The 16,747-nt window shown below is 46.5% G+C and overlaps 1 protein-coding gene across 3 annotated transcripts in view; it reads left to right on the forward strand.

Annotated features, from left to right (window-relative positions):
* The first annotated feature begins 582 nt into the window (after positions 1-582).
* AMMECR1L (AMMECR1 like) overlaps positions 583-16,747 on the forward strand; it is a 34,118-nt gene continuing 17,953 nt past the window's right edge. Inside the window, exons 1-8 of one of the 3 annotated variants that reach the window (XM_019968938.2) lie at positions 583-873; positions 2,383-2,492; positions 10,082-10,526; positions 12,756-12,866; positions 13,165-13,279; positions 13,916-14,006; positions 15,291-15,387; positions 16,257-16,310. In XM_019968938.2, coding sequence (XP_019824497.1) covers positions 10,120-10,526; positions 12,756-12,866; positions 13,165-13,279; positions 13,916-14,006; positions 15,291-15,387; positions 16,257-16,284 — 849 coding nt within the window. In that variant the 5' untranslated portion in view covers positions 583-873; positions 2,383-2,492; positions 10,082-10,119 and the 3' untranslated portion in view covers positions 16,285-16,310. The remainder of the gene's footprint in view (positions 874-2,382; positions 2,493-10,081; positions 10,527-12,755; positions 12,867-13,164; positions 13,280-13,915; positions 14,007-15,290; positions 15,388-16,256; positions 16,311-16,747) is intronic. The other 2 variants (XM_019968927.2, XM_070801653.1) reach the window with 2 other exon arrangements.

The raw sequence follows: 16,747 nt of genomic DNA on the forward strand, positions 1-16,747 counted from the left end.
TCTGACCTGCCCCTTCCTGGCTGCTTTCTAAGGCTGCGGCTCGGTCGGGGGAAGCGACGCGCGCCAGGACGCTTGGGTTCTAACGCGAGAGAGGGCGGAGCTGCGAGGCCGCAGCACCCGGGCACCCGGCTGGCATACCCAGCTGGCACTTAGGCCTTGTCCCGGCGGACAATGCCGCCCAGCCGGCCGCACTACAACTCCCGGCGCGCTCCGAACTCGCTCGCAGAAGCCAAGGGGACCCGGCGTGCTCTGCGCCGGCCAGCCTGACAGCCCAGCGCACCCCTAGGCCCGCTCAACGACCTGAGGGGAACCAGCGTGCAAACCTCCTCTCGCGCCTTACTGTCCTCCCCTCTTTATTCCAACTGCCTGAGATTCGGCCACAAGAATAGGAAGCAGTCTCCTAAATTCAACCCCGTAGAGTCGGAGCCAGCCAATAAAGTACGCAGAGTCGGGCCACGTGACAGTAGCGGGGCGGTGCTCCGGCGGCCCCCTAATCTCTATGGTTTTGGCGCCTCGCTAGAGGGCGTGTGGTCCACTGGAGGACTCCCTACATTCTTCCTCCATTACCTCACTGCCTCCGGTGGCTGCTGGGATACCGGAAGACTCGGGTCCCGACTCGGCTCAGTCCTCCAGCTGCCCGGGGAATACCTCTAGCAGTTCTTCCCCGCCGCCACCGCCGCCCCGCAGCTTCCTCCTCCGCCCGCCCCCTGCCGGCCTTCTTGGCCCCGCCCCGTCCGCGCCGCGCGTCCGGCCCGCCCGCGGCCCGCTTCTCTCGGGAGCCCCCACCCAGGCGCATGGCTCCATGAAGCAGGAGGAGGAGGCAGAGCGCGAGAGGTCCCGTCTGCCCCGGCTACGTCTGGGCCAGGAGAAAAGGTGGGAAACTCGGTCCGCGCCGCGCCCTCTTCCCCCGCCCCGCCGGGCCGCCCTCTCTCGCTCTGCCACCGTGCCCTCCGGGCCTCCTCACTCCGCGGCGACTGGAGGGGCCGGGGAGCGGGCCCCCCGGGTTCGGGGCGAGGGTCCCGGGGCAGCGTGGGGAGGGGGCTCCCGAGCGGCCGGGGAGGGAGGCGGCAGGCTGGGCCTGCGGGCCGCGTGTGCCCACCGGGGGGCGGGCGGGTCGGGAGACGCGCTGGGGAGGGGGTGGGCTGACGCCCCTGCCCCGGGCCGCGAGGAGAGGCCGGGCGAGGCCAGGCGAGGCTCCCACTCTTTTCTCCACTCCCTCCTGGAAACAGTCTCGGGTCGTGTAAAGTTTGGTGGTCTCCGGCGCCGCCTGGCGGCCCTTGCCCCCCGTCCCGGCGCCCCCTCCCCCGCTTGGCGTCTGGATTCCACCCCCGCGGCTCGGCCTCAGCTGCCCTACCCGTCGCTGGGTCGTCTCCCGATTCCTCCTAGCGCCCCGCGCTTTCCTTCCATCACCTTTTTCTTACCTTTTACCTTTCTCTCTGCCCGCTTGGCCCCTCCCCGCTCTGGTCTCTCCTCTCCCCTCTGTATCTCGCCCTTTCTTTGGTAAACTCTTTAACACGCACGCTCTCGCCTTTCATTAATCTTTTTTTTTTTTTAAACCCCACTTTCATTCTGTCCTTCCTTACCCACCCAAAGCCCCTATTTCCACCTGATATTCTGTGGGTTTTATTCCTCCCTCCTTCCCAGGCTGTGGATTTTGCCCTTCATTACTTGCCCTCCTCCGTTCCCTGTCCTGATCTGAACTCCTCACTTTGCCACACTCTCTCACCCTTATCCCTCTGGGCCTATCCTCTTTCACTGCCCTCTCCTTGGATAGAGTGGGTGGGGCCTGGAGTCTCCTGTTTACATCTTTGGGAATAACTCATATCTACTACTGGGGGGTGGGGAGAGTTGGTGAGATTATGAAAAAATTTATGCCAGCCTAAGAGTAATGATGACTGACTGTTACCAACAGTTATCATCTCCTTCTGGGATAACAAGATGGCCTGTCCTCAGGACCCTGACATGCTGTCCAGTAATCCTTCAGCGCCATGTTTGCAGAGAATTTGGGAGTCTTGTTTGTAGTCTGAAACCAGTAGAAAACTTTGAGATGGTGTATCTTGGCCTGAGAGCAACTTCTGATCTAAATTAGTGGTGGAGGAAGTTTTAATGTGTGTTTCATGTTCAGGTTCAATAAAACCTTTAATCTTCCTTGTCCTCCCTTCTTGGTGTTGACCTCAGGAACGAGGTGGTTTACTGCAGGGGGCTGCCCTTGCCACCTTATATTTAGATTTTGAAATGTTTTGACTTAAGGAAAACCTGTTCCTTAGCTTTTTTTTTTTTTCCTTCCTAGAAATTACTCTGTTGTAGTGCTTTCAAAAACCATCTCTTACCTCCTCACTGCCTTGGTTTTGTTCACTCACTGCACCTGCATTTCCATCTTAGGTACAGGAAGAAGGAATGGAATCAGAAGGAAGAAAATTCATTTCAGAGACAAAATAGCTCCCCTCCTCTGTTATAGCTGTTCCCCTGACAGTACAAACTCTCTGCTTTCAGTGAGTATTACCTTGGACATACTTAGAATGGAATTGTGTTGCTTTTAGTTTTTGTCTTCTCTTGCTTTTAGGTCTGTGCTTGGACTAGAATATATGTTTACTTTGTTCATTTCTGTTTTTCTACTTACATGAGTGTCCTAAACTTGATGAATCCTTCCACTTCCGCTTGCTCGCTTTTAAAATAATTTTAATTGGTAAAAAACGAGTTTATTTTCCATAACCCTATTAGAGTAACTTAGATGGTTTTGTAGCATTACACTTACCCTTGGGTTGCATAAAGGTTCGCCTCCCGCCCCTTCCCAAACTACTATTTAAAGACAAAGATCTTAACTCAGAGGTTAATACAGTTTCTATCAAGGTCAATGATCAGATGTCTTCCATATGGTTATAATTTTCAGAGAATTTTGGAACATTTTGCCCTAAATCTGCTAGGGTGATACTGTTTTCTTAAAAATAACTAAAATTTTACATGTAAACAGAGTTCTGGGAAATTTTTTATTACTGCTGGGTCTCCTCTGATGGTATGCAAACACTTGTAAAAAAGTTTTTCAGAATGCTTCATATCTTATTGGAGCCTCACAGTCTATCTGTGAGCAAGGCTGGGGACAAATATTTTCATTTTACAAATGAAAGAACTGAGGCCCAGAAAGATCTGGCATTCTGCCATAGCTCACATAGTTAAGGGAGGGGATCTAAAAAGAAAACAAAACATTTGATTTCTTATATTCATGTTTTTCCTTAAGCTAAGTTCACACGAAGGTGTATAGTATTGTGTGTTTTTCTAAATCTGTAAATTTAAAAAGCAGTTGTATAGGCAGATCTGTTTTTCTCAGGGAAAATTTTTACACAGCAAATGTTTCAGATATATATGTGTGTATGATTGGCTTTCAGAAATACAGAGATGATTATTTGGAATAATGTCCAGAATGTTTTGTGGGTCTTTCATCTGACTATTTCTTGGAATAGTTCCTTAAGTAGGCCAGAATATAGCTTACGTGCCATTTCATACTCAAATAATTATTAAATTGAATTTCAGTTCACTTCTGTGTCACAAAGGAAACAGCAGTCTGTTCCCCTCTGTGTAAATTTGGTTTGAATAGACATCTGGACACTAGTAATAACAGAAGAAAATGCAGAGAACCCCTCCCCCCTTTTTTTGCCTTTTTCCTACTTCCCAAGTCTGTTTTGTTGTTGTTGCTGTTGTTAAAAGGTCATGCCCCTGAATAGCTGTTTTGAATTTTGTCATCCAAAGGTGAACCTATTTTTTTTTCCTACCTCCTAGCCTTTCTAGATATTTTTATCTAGAAAATTATTATTGGTTATTGGAAATCTAACTATTTTGACTCGGTAGTTCTGTTAGTACTCAATATATATCAAGATTTCTGTAATAGTAGTGTATTTAGTAAATTTAGTTTCTTTTTGTTATATGGCTTCAAACTTAAAAGAGGACGTTTGTAGAATAGAACTGCACAGCTGTAAGCCCAATATTCCTTATACTTCCTGGCATCTCACAATGAAAAGATCAATGGATGACTTATTAGAAGTATGGGTCCCCAAAGAGGAAAAGCATCAAGGTCATTAGAATAATAACCCCATATTAATAGTAATAGTAGACGCTTTAATAAATAGTAGTTCTGTGCCAGAGATCAGCTAGATGTTTTTCACGTCTTACTCAGTGAATGCTCACAGAGAAACCCTCTGTGGTAGCAGGAGCCTACATCCAGAGACGGACAGCCTGCCTGAGTCTGCACAGCCTGTACCTGCTAAATCAGATTTGGGATTTGAGCCTAGATGGTGACCCCGAAGCCTGGACTCTGTCCTCTGAGGGTGGGAGCTGCTCTGGGAAGGCATCAGCTTGTTGTTTTCAGCGGACTTTGGAGCCTTGGAAGGGACCCCCAGTGAGGGAAGAAGGCCCTCCTGCCCAGCCAGCCGTGTCTGTCAGGATGCCCTCGCACCCTCCCCTCAGCACTGGTCTCCACATCTTGTTTATAAATATCAGCAATTTATGACACATCATTTCCATTAACTTCTGAAATTGTAAATTGCCCTCCTGACAAATAATGCTTTTAAAGTGCTCCATCATTTTAAAAAAGTAGGAAAGTTCTTGTCACATGCAGTTTAGAAACTAGGCACGGCGTTTGAAAGGAAAGCCTTGAGCAACCTACAGGTAAGCAGCCCCTGAGGCCAAGCCTAGGACTGACCAACTGCTGTGATTTGGCAGAGAACAGCTACCAGTATAAACCAAACCACGAAGTTAGTGTAGGGGGTGTTTGACCTGATTTTTAGCATGAAGTTAGTGTAGGGGATATTTGACCTGATTTTTAGAATGAATGGTCCACATTAGCTATCCGTTTTGCTTGAATTAAACCACGCCTTGGTTTGGGCTGAGTAGAATTGATGTTGTTGATAAGAATAGATACTTGTATTTCAGTCACCTTCGGCTTCTGACACACTCAACAGTCAGCCCCTCGCGGTGGAACAGAGTAAAGATCAGGCTGTTCCATAAATACTCGTTTTATTAGAAAGGCTAACTTAAATGAAGTTGCTGGGAGATCTGTAAATAAGATTGTTGATGTGTGTACCATATGCAGGACTCTGGGTTAAGTGTTGTGGGGGAAAAAAAACGGAAATGCAGCCCAGCTTCTGCGACTGAAGGTACTGGTGAGTTCAGCCCCGGCTGGAATTCAGGCGGCTTTGTACCCACTCACCTTCCCCTCAGGCCGCAAAGGTGCCTTTGTTGTGGACTCTCATGAGGGTCAGGATCCCTTGAGCACTGTGTGTCAGATAAAGGGCATGGTGACTTTCAACACTGAGAACAACTTCACTGGACACTTGCTAGGTTAGGAGGCCTTAAGAGGTGAAACAGTGACTCCTGTTATTTCCTCCAGCTCTTTGTGGAAGTATGGGTATTGTCTCCATCTGGTAGAAATCCAGTTTTAACTAGCTTGTTCTCATTGTTTGTTCTAAAGTAGACGGAGTGTAGGAAAATGACATCACTATTATAGGCCCTTAAAATGGCCCTGAGGTTAGCTTGAGGTTAGCCAGCTGAAGGCTCCAGAAGGGTCTCTGTGGTATATGTGTTTATAAAGCAAGGATTTTTACCTGATTCCAGTTACTTCAGATGAACCAACTTGACAGTAGCCGTTCGGTTACTCCCATGACCGTTGCTGGTAGTTTTTATGACGTTTTGGGGAAGCGTGAGAACAAAGGCATAGTTTTCTAAGAGAGGTAGAATATATATGTCCTTAGGGGTATTTTTAGTCAGTCACAGCAGGTTAGTCTATTGCATTGAAAGTATTCTGAGGGATCTTACACTGTGCCCTCAGAAACAGAGCTGTTGGAGAATCAATGTCTTTTGTCACTGTGGGACGGTCCTGGGAGCCAGGTCTGGGACACTTAGTTGTGGTGAGGAAGGCACTGGCACCCCACTCCAGTACTCTTGCCTGGAACATCCCATGGACGGAGGAGCCTGGAAGGCTGCAGTCCATGGGGTCGCTGAGGGTCGGACACGACTGAGCGACTTCACTTTCGCTTTTCACTTTCATACATTGGAGAAGGCAATGGCAGCCCCTCCAGTGTTCTTGCCTGGAGAATCCCAGGGACGGGGGAGCCTGGTGGGCTGCCGTCTTTGGGGTCGCGCAGGGTCGGACACGACTGAAGCGGCTTAGCAGTAGCAGCAGCCCACTTTGTTGGAGTTGGGTTAGGAGAGTCTCACTGAGAGGGAAACCTGATGGAGTGGATAGGCAGTGGTTGCTATGTAAATAAAAGTACTCACTACCAGCACCTTCACGGTCTGTACTGTTTAGTTAATATTTGCTTTACGCTGACATACACGTAAAATTTTGGCCCATTTAAAAAACAAACCTTAAATAATTCAGTAGGGTGAGGGAGATGGAGTAAGTAGGCTGTGGATGAAATAAGTTTGGCCCTTTGTTGAAAATTATTAAAGCTGAGTATTGGGTTCATTATACTCTTTTACTTTATGTTTGAAGTTTTCTATAGATTTAAGTTTTATGGAATAAATTTTAAAAAATGCCTTCTAATATAGTTTTGATGCAGAAAGTCTCTAACTCTGCCTTTAGTCACTAATTGAGAATATTGATTGAATTGTTTGTTTAGTGGCCTCCAGAGAAAACTTGGTCCTGAGGATCCACAAGGTTTGGGTTGGCTCTCTTGATTACAAATCACAGTTGGGGATGCTGTGGGTGAATTGCTAAATGTAATCTCTTGGTATGCCCCCCTACAGAGCAGTGGTTGTGCATTATGGGTAGGCCAGGGGTCACCAGCTACAGGCCTCGGACCAGTACCTCCTGTCAGATCAGCGGTGGCATTGGATTAAAAATAAAGTGCACGATAAATGTGTTTGAATTGTCCTGAAACCAGTCCTGGGCCAGAAAGATTGGGGACCACTGGTGTAGGCAGAATCTTCCTGAGCTTGACCTCACCTGCCTTGGCGTGGTTTGAAAACCCACTGCTCTGTTACGGGGTGTTTCACCCATCAGAGAGCTGATGGCACCTTGGGAGGAACACCTGAGTTACCACTATCTCATGACATTTCTCTCTTCCTTCAAGCGGCCTGTGGTATAAGGAGAATGAGGAAGGATTTCTTTTTTTAACTTACTGTTATTTCATCCCTTCTCTTTGCTTCTTTGAACGTTGGGACTCTAGAGGCAGAGCCTCAGGGCCCTATTGGTGCTGCTAAAGCTCTAGCTCTCGAGACAAGGTCCCTCTGCTTCGTTGAACACATGCCCTAAAGCCTCTGCCCACAGTTAGGCCAAGGAGGACAGTCAAGTGAGGGCTCGGAGGCCAGTGTCACTCGTTGTGGATGCAAGTGACTACGGCAGGGGCACTGGTCGTTGTCAGGGTGATGGCAGAGCTTTGGGCTTAGGTTTTGGTTTTTTCCCCCTGCTCCTCCTTTTTTTTTAAATTATGTTGGCTGCACTGTCTTTGTTGCGTCTTGAGGGGATTCTCTGGTTGTGGTGTGGGAGGCCTTCTCTCGTAGAGCACGGGCTCTAGAGCCTGCAGGCTCACTAGTGCAGTGCACAAGCTTAGTTGCTCGGAGGCATGTGGGAATCTTAGTTCCCCGACTGTGGGTCAAACCCATATCCCCTGAATTGGAAGGTGGGTTCTTAACCACTGGTCCACCAGGGAAGTCAGCTTCCCTCGGCTCCATTTTTATGGGCAAAATTTTGCAAGCTATTCTTTTAGTTTTCAGTATACCCTTGATTTTTTTTTTTTTTTAATCACGCCCTTAGCAAAGGGACTGAATCCAGTGAATATTATTGGCAGGCTTCGTTCTTGTTTGTGGCATGGTGGGAAGACCCAAGCCTTGTAGTCTGACAGGTAGATTGTGGTCCAAATACTGACTCTGCCACTCAGTGGCAGTTAATGGCACCTAGTGCCACTCAGTGGCAGAGTGTTTTTCTTATTAAACCTAAGTTTCCTCCTTTGTAAAATGATTGTAATATCCTTGCTGGGTGGTTCTGAGGATTAAGTGAAATCCTATTTAAAGAGCATCTGTTCGGTGCTCTAAGCCTTGAGTGTGCAGCAAAGTCCTAGCCTTCCCAGAGTCTCCCCCTCTGGGGGGAGCAGTCAGATGAGAGCCCAGATGATAAGAGCAGCTAACTTTATGCCAGAAACTGTATGGAAGCACTTCACATAGAATAAACTCACTTCTCCTAACAGCCCCATGAAGCAATTCCCAGTTTGCTGAAACTGAGGCATAGAGAGGTTAATCCTGGAGGAATCACATGTGAACCCAGGCCATTTGAGTCTGGAGGCAGCATTTTTAACCAGGACCTCCTGCTCCCTCTCTTAACAGTCTGAACAAGACAGTGATATCCACACTTAGAATCATTGGAGGTTTTAGTGTATCACATGCATGAGGCTTTCTCAAAAAGAAGCCTGTTGCAAGCTAGACATCGAAATGTGCAAACCATTACTCCTCTGCTAGAGACAACTTTCTTCCGAAGAATTGTCCTAATACAAAAATATGTATTTTGTTAGGGATCAGGATATATCAGAAACAAATGCACTATTTGTGAAATTTTTGTATCTCATTCAATCTAAAGTGACAAGTTGTGTTTGTAGAAATAACGGCATTGGAAACGAGTATGCACTTACCTAATTTTATTTAAAAGATTGTACACATTACAACCAAAATACTATACAATACAGTAGAGTAGTGCCTAAAAAGGCAATTATGTACTGCGTGTTCAAATTACAGAGAAAATTTTAGATGAAAATTACATATTTTGAGTAGGAGGCTAAAACTAAGTGAAAAGTGAAAGTGAAGTCGCTCAGTCGTGTCCGACTCTTTGTGACCCCATGGACTGCAGCCTACCAGGCTCCTCCGTCCATGGGATTTTGGACCCCATGGAGTAGGTTGCCATTTCCTTCTCTAGGGGATCTTCCCAACCCAGGGATCAAACCTGGGTCTCCCGCACTACAGGCAGATGCTTTACCGTCTGAGCCACCAGGGAAGCCCTTAAAAAAAAAACCAACATGTAGTGATTTGTGAAAAAACAAAGTACATTTTTCTCAAGTTAGCAGGATTTTAACTTTGGTATTATCAACATTGAAATAACTAGGATCTATTTTCATGAGTCTCAATTATTGAGATAGATAACAGAAAGAATCTTGGTCATGTTACAGCTATATATCTTTACCTTGGGCTTCTTAAGAAAAAGAATTTAATGGAAAAAGATTCCTTCCTTCCCTTTATCAGCTGGAACTCTGGTTTGCTGGCCCATCTAATGCCACATTTTGTCAGACTGATGGCTTTGCATCTCTGCCTTGCTGTGACAGGGCAGAAATGACTACCTCACAAAAGGACTGAAGCTTGGGTCATTTGTGTGAATAAAGGTTTCTGCTTGGTTGTAGCTTTTTTGAATGGGGTCTTGAAAGTATAGAAGTGTAGAAATTGGAGTACGTTCAGAGGCGAACCAAAGAAAATAGGACCGCAGGATTGTGTGAGGACGGAAGGCGGGCGGTCGCCTTGTGTTAGCGCACTCTCGCCAGAGCAGCGGCTGCTCTCCATCCTCACAGAGGTCCGGAGCTAAAGTCACACAGCTAAGTTGAGGTTAGTGATGGGGGAAATGCGGAAAGGATGTGGTTAACAAGGAAAAACATGAAAGTTCCTCTGGGGTTCTTTAGAAACAGAGTGGTTCAATTTGGAGCCTGTAGAAATGTAGAGAAAGCGTCCTGATGAAGAGCCTGCCAGGTCAGGTGCAGTCTTTCAGTCAGTCTCCAAGTGTCCCCATTCGCCTGCAGACCGGCTGCCACTCTACCCTTCTTTCTGCCTGAGGAGACCTGGGCAAGAGGGAGCTGTCTTTGGCCTGCCTCCATCCATGATGGTCATAACCTTTATGGAAAGTGAAAAATAGCTTCCCCTCAGGTAACGGTTGGGCGTCCCTGGTCTGGAATGCAGGCTCTTCCAGCCCACTGGTCTGACACCCTTTGTGAGCAGTGTGACCTGTGTGAGAAAGAACTCGATGACTCCTACCCCTTCCATGTAGAGCCTTTCTCTGATTTTTGTGTTCTTGTAACTAACGTTTGAATTAACGCTTGGGTGTTCTCCTTTGGATTAGGGTTCTGCAGCATTCCGGACCTCAAGCACTGAATCAGGATGGGAAAAAGACGTTGTGTCCCTCCACTTGAGCCCAAGCTGGCAGCAGGTTGTTGTGGGGTCAAGAAGCCTAAGTTATCTGGAAGTGGAACGCACAGTCACGGGAACCAGTCCACAACTGTCCCCGGCTCTAGTTCAGGACCTCTTCAAAACCACCAGCATGTGGATGGCAGCAGTGGTCGGGAGAATGTGTCGGACTTAACTCTGGGACCTGGAAACTCTCCCATCACACGAATGAATCCCGCATCGGGAGCGCTGAGCCCTCTCCCCCGGCCCAATGGAACTGCCAACACCACCAAGAACCTGGTGGTGACCGCAGAGATGTGCTGCTACTGCTTTGATGTCCTCTACTGTCACCTCTATGGCTTCCCGCAGCCACGACTTCCTAGGTTCACCAATGACCCCTAGTGAGTAAAGCAGTCACGCGCTGGGGACGGTGACAAAGGCATGGCACCCTCTTTCCAGGGTTATTTTCTTGCAACGGTCTTCTACTTATAAAAAGCTTTAACATGGTTTGGGCAAAGGTTAATGGGAAAAGAATGATGAAAAATATCCAGACAATATCCAGAATATCAAAAGTGGATACTAGGCTACGTTTGAAGGAGTTATTGGCTTATTGTTAAAGTTACATTCTGGGAATCAAGAGGGTTTTGATTTTGCTTGTCTTTTGGTTTCATATGGCAGTGGGTAGCTCATTCAGACCCTCATGTGGAGAAGTCACACCACCACACCATTGCACACCCAGGCATTGCTGAAATCCGAGTGAACTACCAGTGTCTGAGGGCCAGGCTGGAGACGACGAGCTCATTCAAGAGTCTCATAACTTACTGTCAGTCCCATGGGGCTGCCAGCACCCCACCAAGAATGTCAGAATTTGTTTTGATGTTTTTAGTTCAAGACTGTCCCAAGTTCCCGTGAGGTGTTAGTGACTTAAATAAGGAATATGTGTATGTAAAGGGTGAAGTCAAGTGAAGAAAGGCATGCTAAGGCTTGCTTTCTCAGAACTGGAGGCAGCTTTGAGGTGCATTTAAAGAGCAGTGCTGCTTTTTAATTTTTTTAGGAGGTGCTTTTAGAGGACTCACTAAGAACTGTTCGTGCCATACTGAGGGCTGCGTGGGGAATAGACAGGCATGAAGAAATAGTCCTTGCTCTCAGGAGACTTGAATAGACAGATCACACACAACAGCTAAACCGGGTGTGCCTCACAGTGTCTGGGCAGAAGTAGAGGGGAAGTTAGTATGTGATTGTGTCAGAGGAAAGGAATGAGAAAATGTGCTCGCTTTTTAGGGAACTATTCCCATGTGACATCTGTGGACAGAAAAGTCCTAACTAAGTAGATGGAGAGTCTGAGCCTTGACCTGAGTGGGATTAGGTGCGTCCCTTGCAGGAGAGGGACACAGACTTTGAAGAGTAGGTGGTGACCACAGCTTTGTAGGCTGTGGGGACAGTGGAATTGGAAGGGTTTTTGAGTAGGTTTTGAAACATTAACTTTGGCTGGTGCTGTTCAGGTGTTTTACTGAAAGGAAAAGATGGGTAGGTGGGAGATCTTGCCTTGTAATAATGATCAAAGGTAACTTTAAAGATGTAAGTTGCTTTTTAGCAGTGTTAACTCAAGAATCTTAAGACGTAAAGGCATAGGAACATGGAAGAATTTTCAGAAGAGGAGGCAGCCCCGTAACATGTGTCTAAATATCTATTACTGTCTATTTGATGTAGCCTAATGGAACATGACTTTGGCCTAGAAAGTGGTAACTTCTGCTGAAAATAAGCTTTAAAAAAAAAAAATTATTATTTATTTTTGACTGCATTGGATCTTAGTTGCAGCCTGTGGGATTCTCTCTCGTTGTGACACTCAAGGTTTAATTGTCCCTCAGCACGTGGGATCTTAGTTCCCCAACTAGGGATCAAACTCATGTTTACTGCATTGGAACACAGATTCTTAGCCACTGGAACACTAGGAAAATCCCAGAATAAGCCTTTTTTTAAAAAATTCATTTATTGGCTGTGTTGGGTCTTAGTTGAGGCACATGGGATCTTCATTGCATCATCCAGGATATTTTGTGCGGTGAACAGACTCTAGTTGTGCTGCTCTGGCGCAGTAGTTGTGACAGGCAGGCTTGTTGCATGTGGGATTGAACCCATAACCCCTGCGTTGCCTGGCGTATTCTTAACCATCAGGGAAGTCCACAGAATAAACTTTCTCGGAGACTTTTTTTTTTTCTGGAATTTATAAACAGAAGAGACAGAAATAATGATGGGTGCAGTATGGGGTTGAGGGGAGAAGGTGTGCATGCTATGTCTTCAGGAAGGATGGAACTGGGAGACAGAGACACAGAGAAAGAGGGTAAACAGGAGGAGGAAGATGTGGAGAACTAGCAGAGAGAGTCCTGAGCAGAGGAGGAAGGAAACAGTGTGTCCATGCGGAGTGGAGCGGAGCTGAGAGCAGGGGCTGCAGGAGCCTCTCCCTGAGCCTCGTGGCCACTTCTTCTCCATCTCCACCTTGGGGCCGCACGGCGCCCGGAGGCCGCAGCCTTCCAGACAGCCCACATCAGAGAACAGTCGTGTTGGGGAAGAACAGGCAGACAGGGATAAAGCCAAGGTTTTCTTCTCTGATTGCTGCGTGCTTGCTCTTTCAGTCCACTCTTTGTGACATGGAAGACAGGGCGGGACAAGCGGCTTCGTGGCTGCATTGGGACCTTCTCAGCCATGAATCTTCATTCAGGACTCAGGGAATACACGCTAACCAGGTAATGACACCACACGTGAGATGGGTAGATTATTTGTAAAATTTGAAAATAACTGCCTGTTTCTTCTGAGTGGTGAAGCTTGAGTGTTTCTTTTTGATAGTCAGGAGCTGTGGGGGCTTTAATCTGGTGAGTCACTTAGCAGTTCAAGTGTAGACAGTAGCATCATGTTGTATTTAGCATGTTCGTGCTGATGGGTAGTGAATGTTTTCTGCAGAGCTCAAGAGCCGTAAACTTTCAGGCTTATGATATTGGCTCCCAATTCCGGAGCAGCCTCACTCATGTTTTCTGTCCCCTCCAGTGCACTTAAGGACAGCCGATTTCCCCCCCTGACCCGAGAGGAGCTGCCTAAACTTTTCTGCTCTGTCTCCCTCCTTACTAACTTTGAGGATGCCAGTGATTACCTGGACTGGGAGGTGAGAACAGCCGCATTTGGAACTCTGCATCTCTCGTTGCATTTGGGTTCGGGTTAGTACATGGTAATGTATCTCCTTCATTGAGCAAGGGTATAAGCATGTGAGAGCTGAGGTCAGAGGCAGTTGTGGGCAACCTGGGTGACAGGAAAGATACTTTGATATTAGAAGCAGAAAGAAATCCCTTTCTTACCAGCCTACTCTCTCCCACATCCTTTTCCCACGTCTAATAAATAATGGGATAAAGGAGAACATTCCTGATTCTTCTTGGTAAGCCCTTGAATAAATGTTGTTATTACGAGCCACATGTGAAAAGTCAGGAATCCTGATCAAATCCTGTAGCCTGTTCTTGAATATTAAAGGTGGAATATTCATGATTATTGGATGCGTTATTGAGAGAATTGATGTATGTAGCCTCCATAGTCTCAGCGAGGTGGCTCCACATAGAGTCTCCCTTTCCCTGAAGCAGCAGTTTCTTCAGCTTCTATGCCTGAGAGAGAGTCAGTCGTGAAAAGTATGAGGCTCCCTTTTTCTCAGCCCTGGGTCAAGCTGGTCAGGGGACAGTGTCAATTTACATGAGGATAATTGAAGTTCCATTAGAGTAAGTAAACGGCATTTATTGGTTGTGTGTTTTTGTAGGTTGGGGTCCATGGGATTCGAATTGAATTCATCAATGAAAAAGGCGTCAAACGTACAGCCACTTACTTACCTGAGGTTGCGAAGGAACAAGGTGAGTTCGACAAATGGAGTGATACCCTCCACAGTGTTGTCAGGCAGAGGGCAGGGGAGTGGGCTGTGCTGCCTTTCAGTGCAGCATGACTGCGTATGAGTGGCGGGCTTTCTTTCCATATCTATCAAATTCTTACAGAATAAGAAACTCCCCAAAAGAGCTAGGAGGGAAAAGGGGTAAATACTTGTCAGGTAATCTGTTTCACTTACTTTCAATGAGTAGTAGTATTTCTTGGCCCCAAAACTGCAGTGGTAATTGTAGAAAAAAAGAACTCAGTAGTTCCTACAGTGGGACACTAAAGGTAGGAAGTAGGCTGGGCAGGTTTTCTCTTTAAGAATATTTAGAAGAATACCTTAAAATGGTGCTTATGCATTCTGCAGTGTACAACCCAATTTTCTTTCTTTTTTGGAACTAGTCTTTTTTTAAAAAATAATATCTAGTAGTTAGGTATGAAACTGAAATAGAGGAAAATACTGAGTTCAGTATATCAATGAACTGATTATGTGGAGAGGGATTGCCTTGCTGGTTCCTGTCACGGAAAGCAGTGGGGATATGGCTTAAAAAAGAGGAAGCCTTTTAGCCACCTCTTTGAGGTCATAAATCTGGCATTTCTGTCCAAGGAGATGGACCAGGAACATTTCCTAATAGTGAGATGTGATGATGATTTAGGTAAATAATTAAACACTTCTTTCTATTTGGAAACTGATTGGGAAAATTAAAATCAAGGCACCTACTGAAGTGATTTATGGAGTTCTGTTTGGTTTTCAATTTGATATATTTGGTTGTATCTGGTGAAAATATTTCTAGAACAACACAGCAGTAGATGTGCAACAACTTTCCCATCCTTCCCAAGGGAATAGCTTCTGTCCTGCTGTCGAGCCTCTAGTAGAAAACGACTCCTAGAAATCATCAAGATGCACGTGAAGGAATGCAAGCTGCAGAATATGAATTCTCCTTTCTCCCAGAGCAGCCCTGGTTACAGCACTAGGCCAACTAAGTTGGGACCATATTTGCTTCTAGATAGTTGTCCTGGGATCATACCTGACAGGAAAGACTCAGAAGAAGAGGAAGGCCACTGACGGTGTGTGCTGGGCATCCTCGCACGTCTCTGGCTCTCCTTGGACTGCCAGTGAGGCAGATAGGACTCCGGGATGTGGGGGCCACACCCAGCCTGCCCTGCCCCCAGCGGGTCCAGCTGCTGCCCTCCTGTCACTGTGTTAGGGCACTGCCTGCCTGGTTTGGTGTCAGTGCGCACTGACCTCTGTGTGCCCGTCTTCTCCTCAGACTGGGATCAGATCCAGACGATAGATTCCTTGCTCAGGAAAGGTGGCTTTAAGGCTCCAATTACCAGTGAATTCAGAAAAACCATCAAACTCACCAGGTAAGCCACTGTCTCATTTTCCTTGTCATTTTAACTTAGTTGGGGTTGGATGGAAGATACTTTTGATAGACAGGGGAAGAGAAAAATGTTCCCTGCTAATGTCTCCAAACCAAAGAAGTATATGTGAGGTTGAAGCTCTGAGGAAGCAGTGGCAGAGAAGGCAGAGATTCCCCAGCATCCTGGGCGTCTCCACAGCTCAGCTGATGGCATAGTGGGGGCAGAGTAGCTGCTGAACAATCGTGGGTGTCTTTGCCAGACCCACTTGTTGGGAGGCTGAGTGGGAAAGCTGAAAGCAGGGGAAAAGGCTCTTAATAACAGAAGTCCTGGATCAGTCGAAGTCACCACATGCAGTCAGGTGGCGTGTTGATGGACTAGTAACAAGGAAACGCCTCTGCCTGTTAGGAGCAAATACGTCTATGGGGGGGTTCTATAGTAAAATCTGTATGAACTGGACCCTAAATCCCAGCTCCACCACTTCCAGCTGTGTGACTTGGGCCTCTCTGAGCAGAAAAAAAAAAGCCTGCCTTGGGGTTGTTCTAGAGTGTGGTAAGGTAATGTGTGCAGAAATTCTAGTCTGGGGCCAGGCAGTATTGTAGGTGGTCAGTAGGTGTCGGTTCTCTTCCCATCCCTATTGAAATTGGAAATCCTGAGAGGTGTAGCTTCTGTGGGTTTGTGTGGGCCTCTGTTGGCCTCTTCATCTGTAAAATGCTGAATAATCATGTAGTAACCTCACAGGTCTATTTGGAAGATAACCCCATGTTTTTGAAATGCTTTGGATTCCAAAAAAGAAAAATCTTCAAATACAAAGCATTATTATTATCATTATTATTATAATTTATTTGAACAGCCATTTCCCTGTCAAAATTCAGGAATAATCACCTTGCAGTGGAGGAGTGATTACAGAGGGAAAGAGATGGCTCTGGGTAAGGATTGTCACACCCAGCTCCTGTGGTCTGTAGTAGGCTCCATAGGTTTGTAACACCCCATGCTTCGCATCCTGACTCATGGCTCTTTTTAGAGCAAGGCCAAAGTGCTATGAATTCTGTTCTGATGACCCTGTGATATATGATATGGCACATTCATCTGGGAAGTGAGACCCAGGATCTTTTAACCTGCTTCATCAGAATTTGACCCAGAATTAGGTATCTGTGCCCCTTTTAGTTATAAATAACTTGTTTGTTGCTTTTCTGCAAGTTGAAGTTGCATTTCTGTCAAATTTATCACATTTTAACCTGAAATAGATAATGCATTTTACACTGGGCATTGGTGCAGCCATCTTCCCGTCTGCCACCCATATAATTTGACCTTGAAATTCTTCATCCAGACCCTAGTAGCAGATTGCTTAAGAGCAGCCTAATGA

This window comes from Bos indicus, chromosome 2 (assembly GCF_029378745.1).
Source record: "Bos indicus isolate NIAB-ARS_2022 breed Sahiwal x Tharparkar chromosome 2, NIAB-ARS_B.indTharparkar_mat_pri_1.0, whole genome shotgun sequence".
NCBI classification, from domain to species: Eukaryota; Metazoa; Chordata; class Mammalia; order Artiodactyla; family Bovidae; genus Bos; species Bos indicus.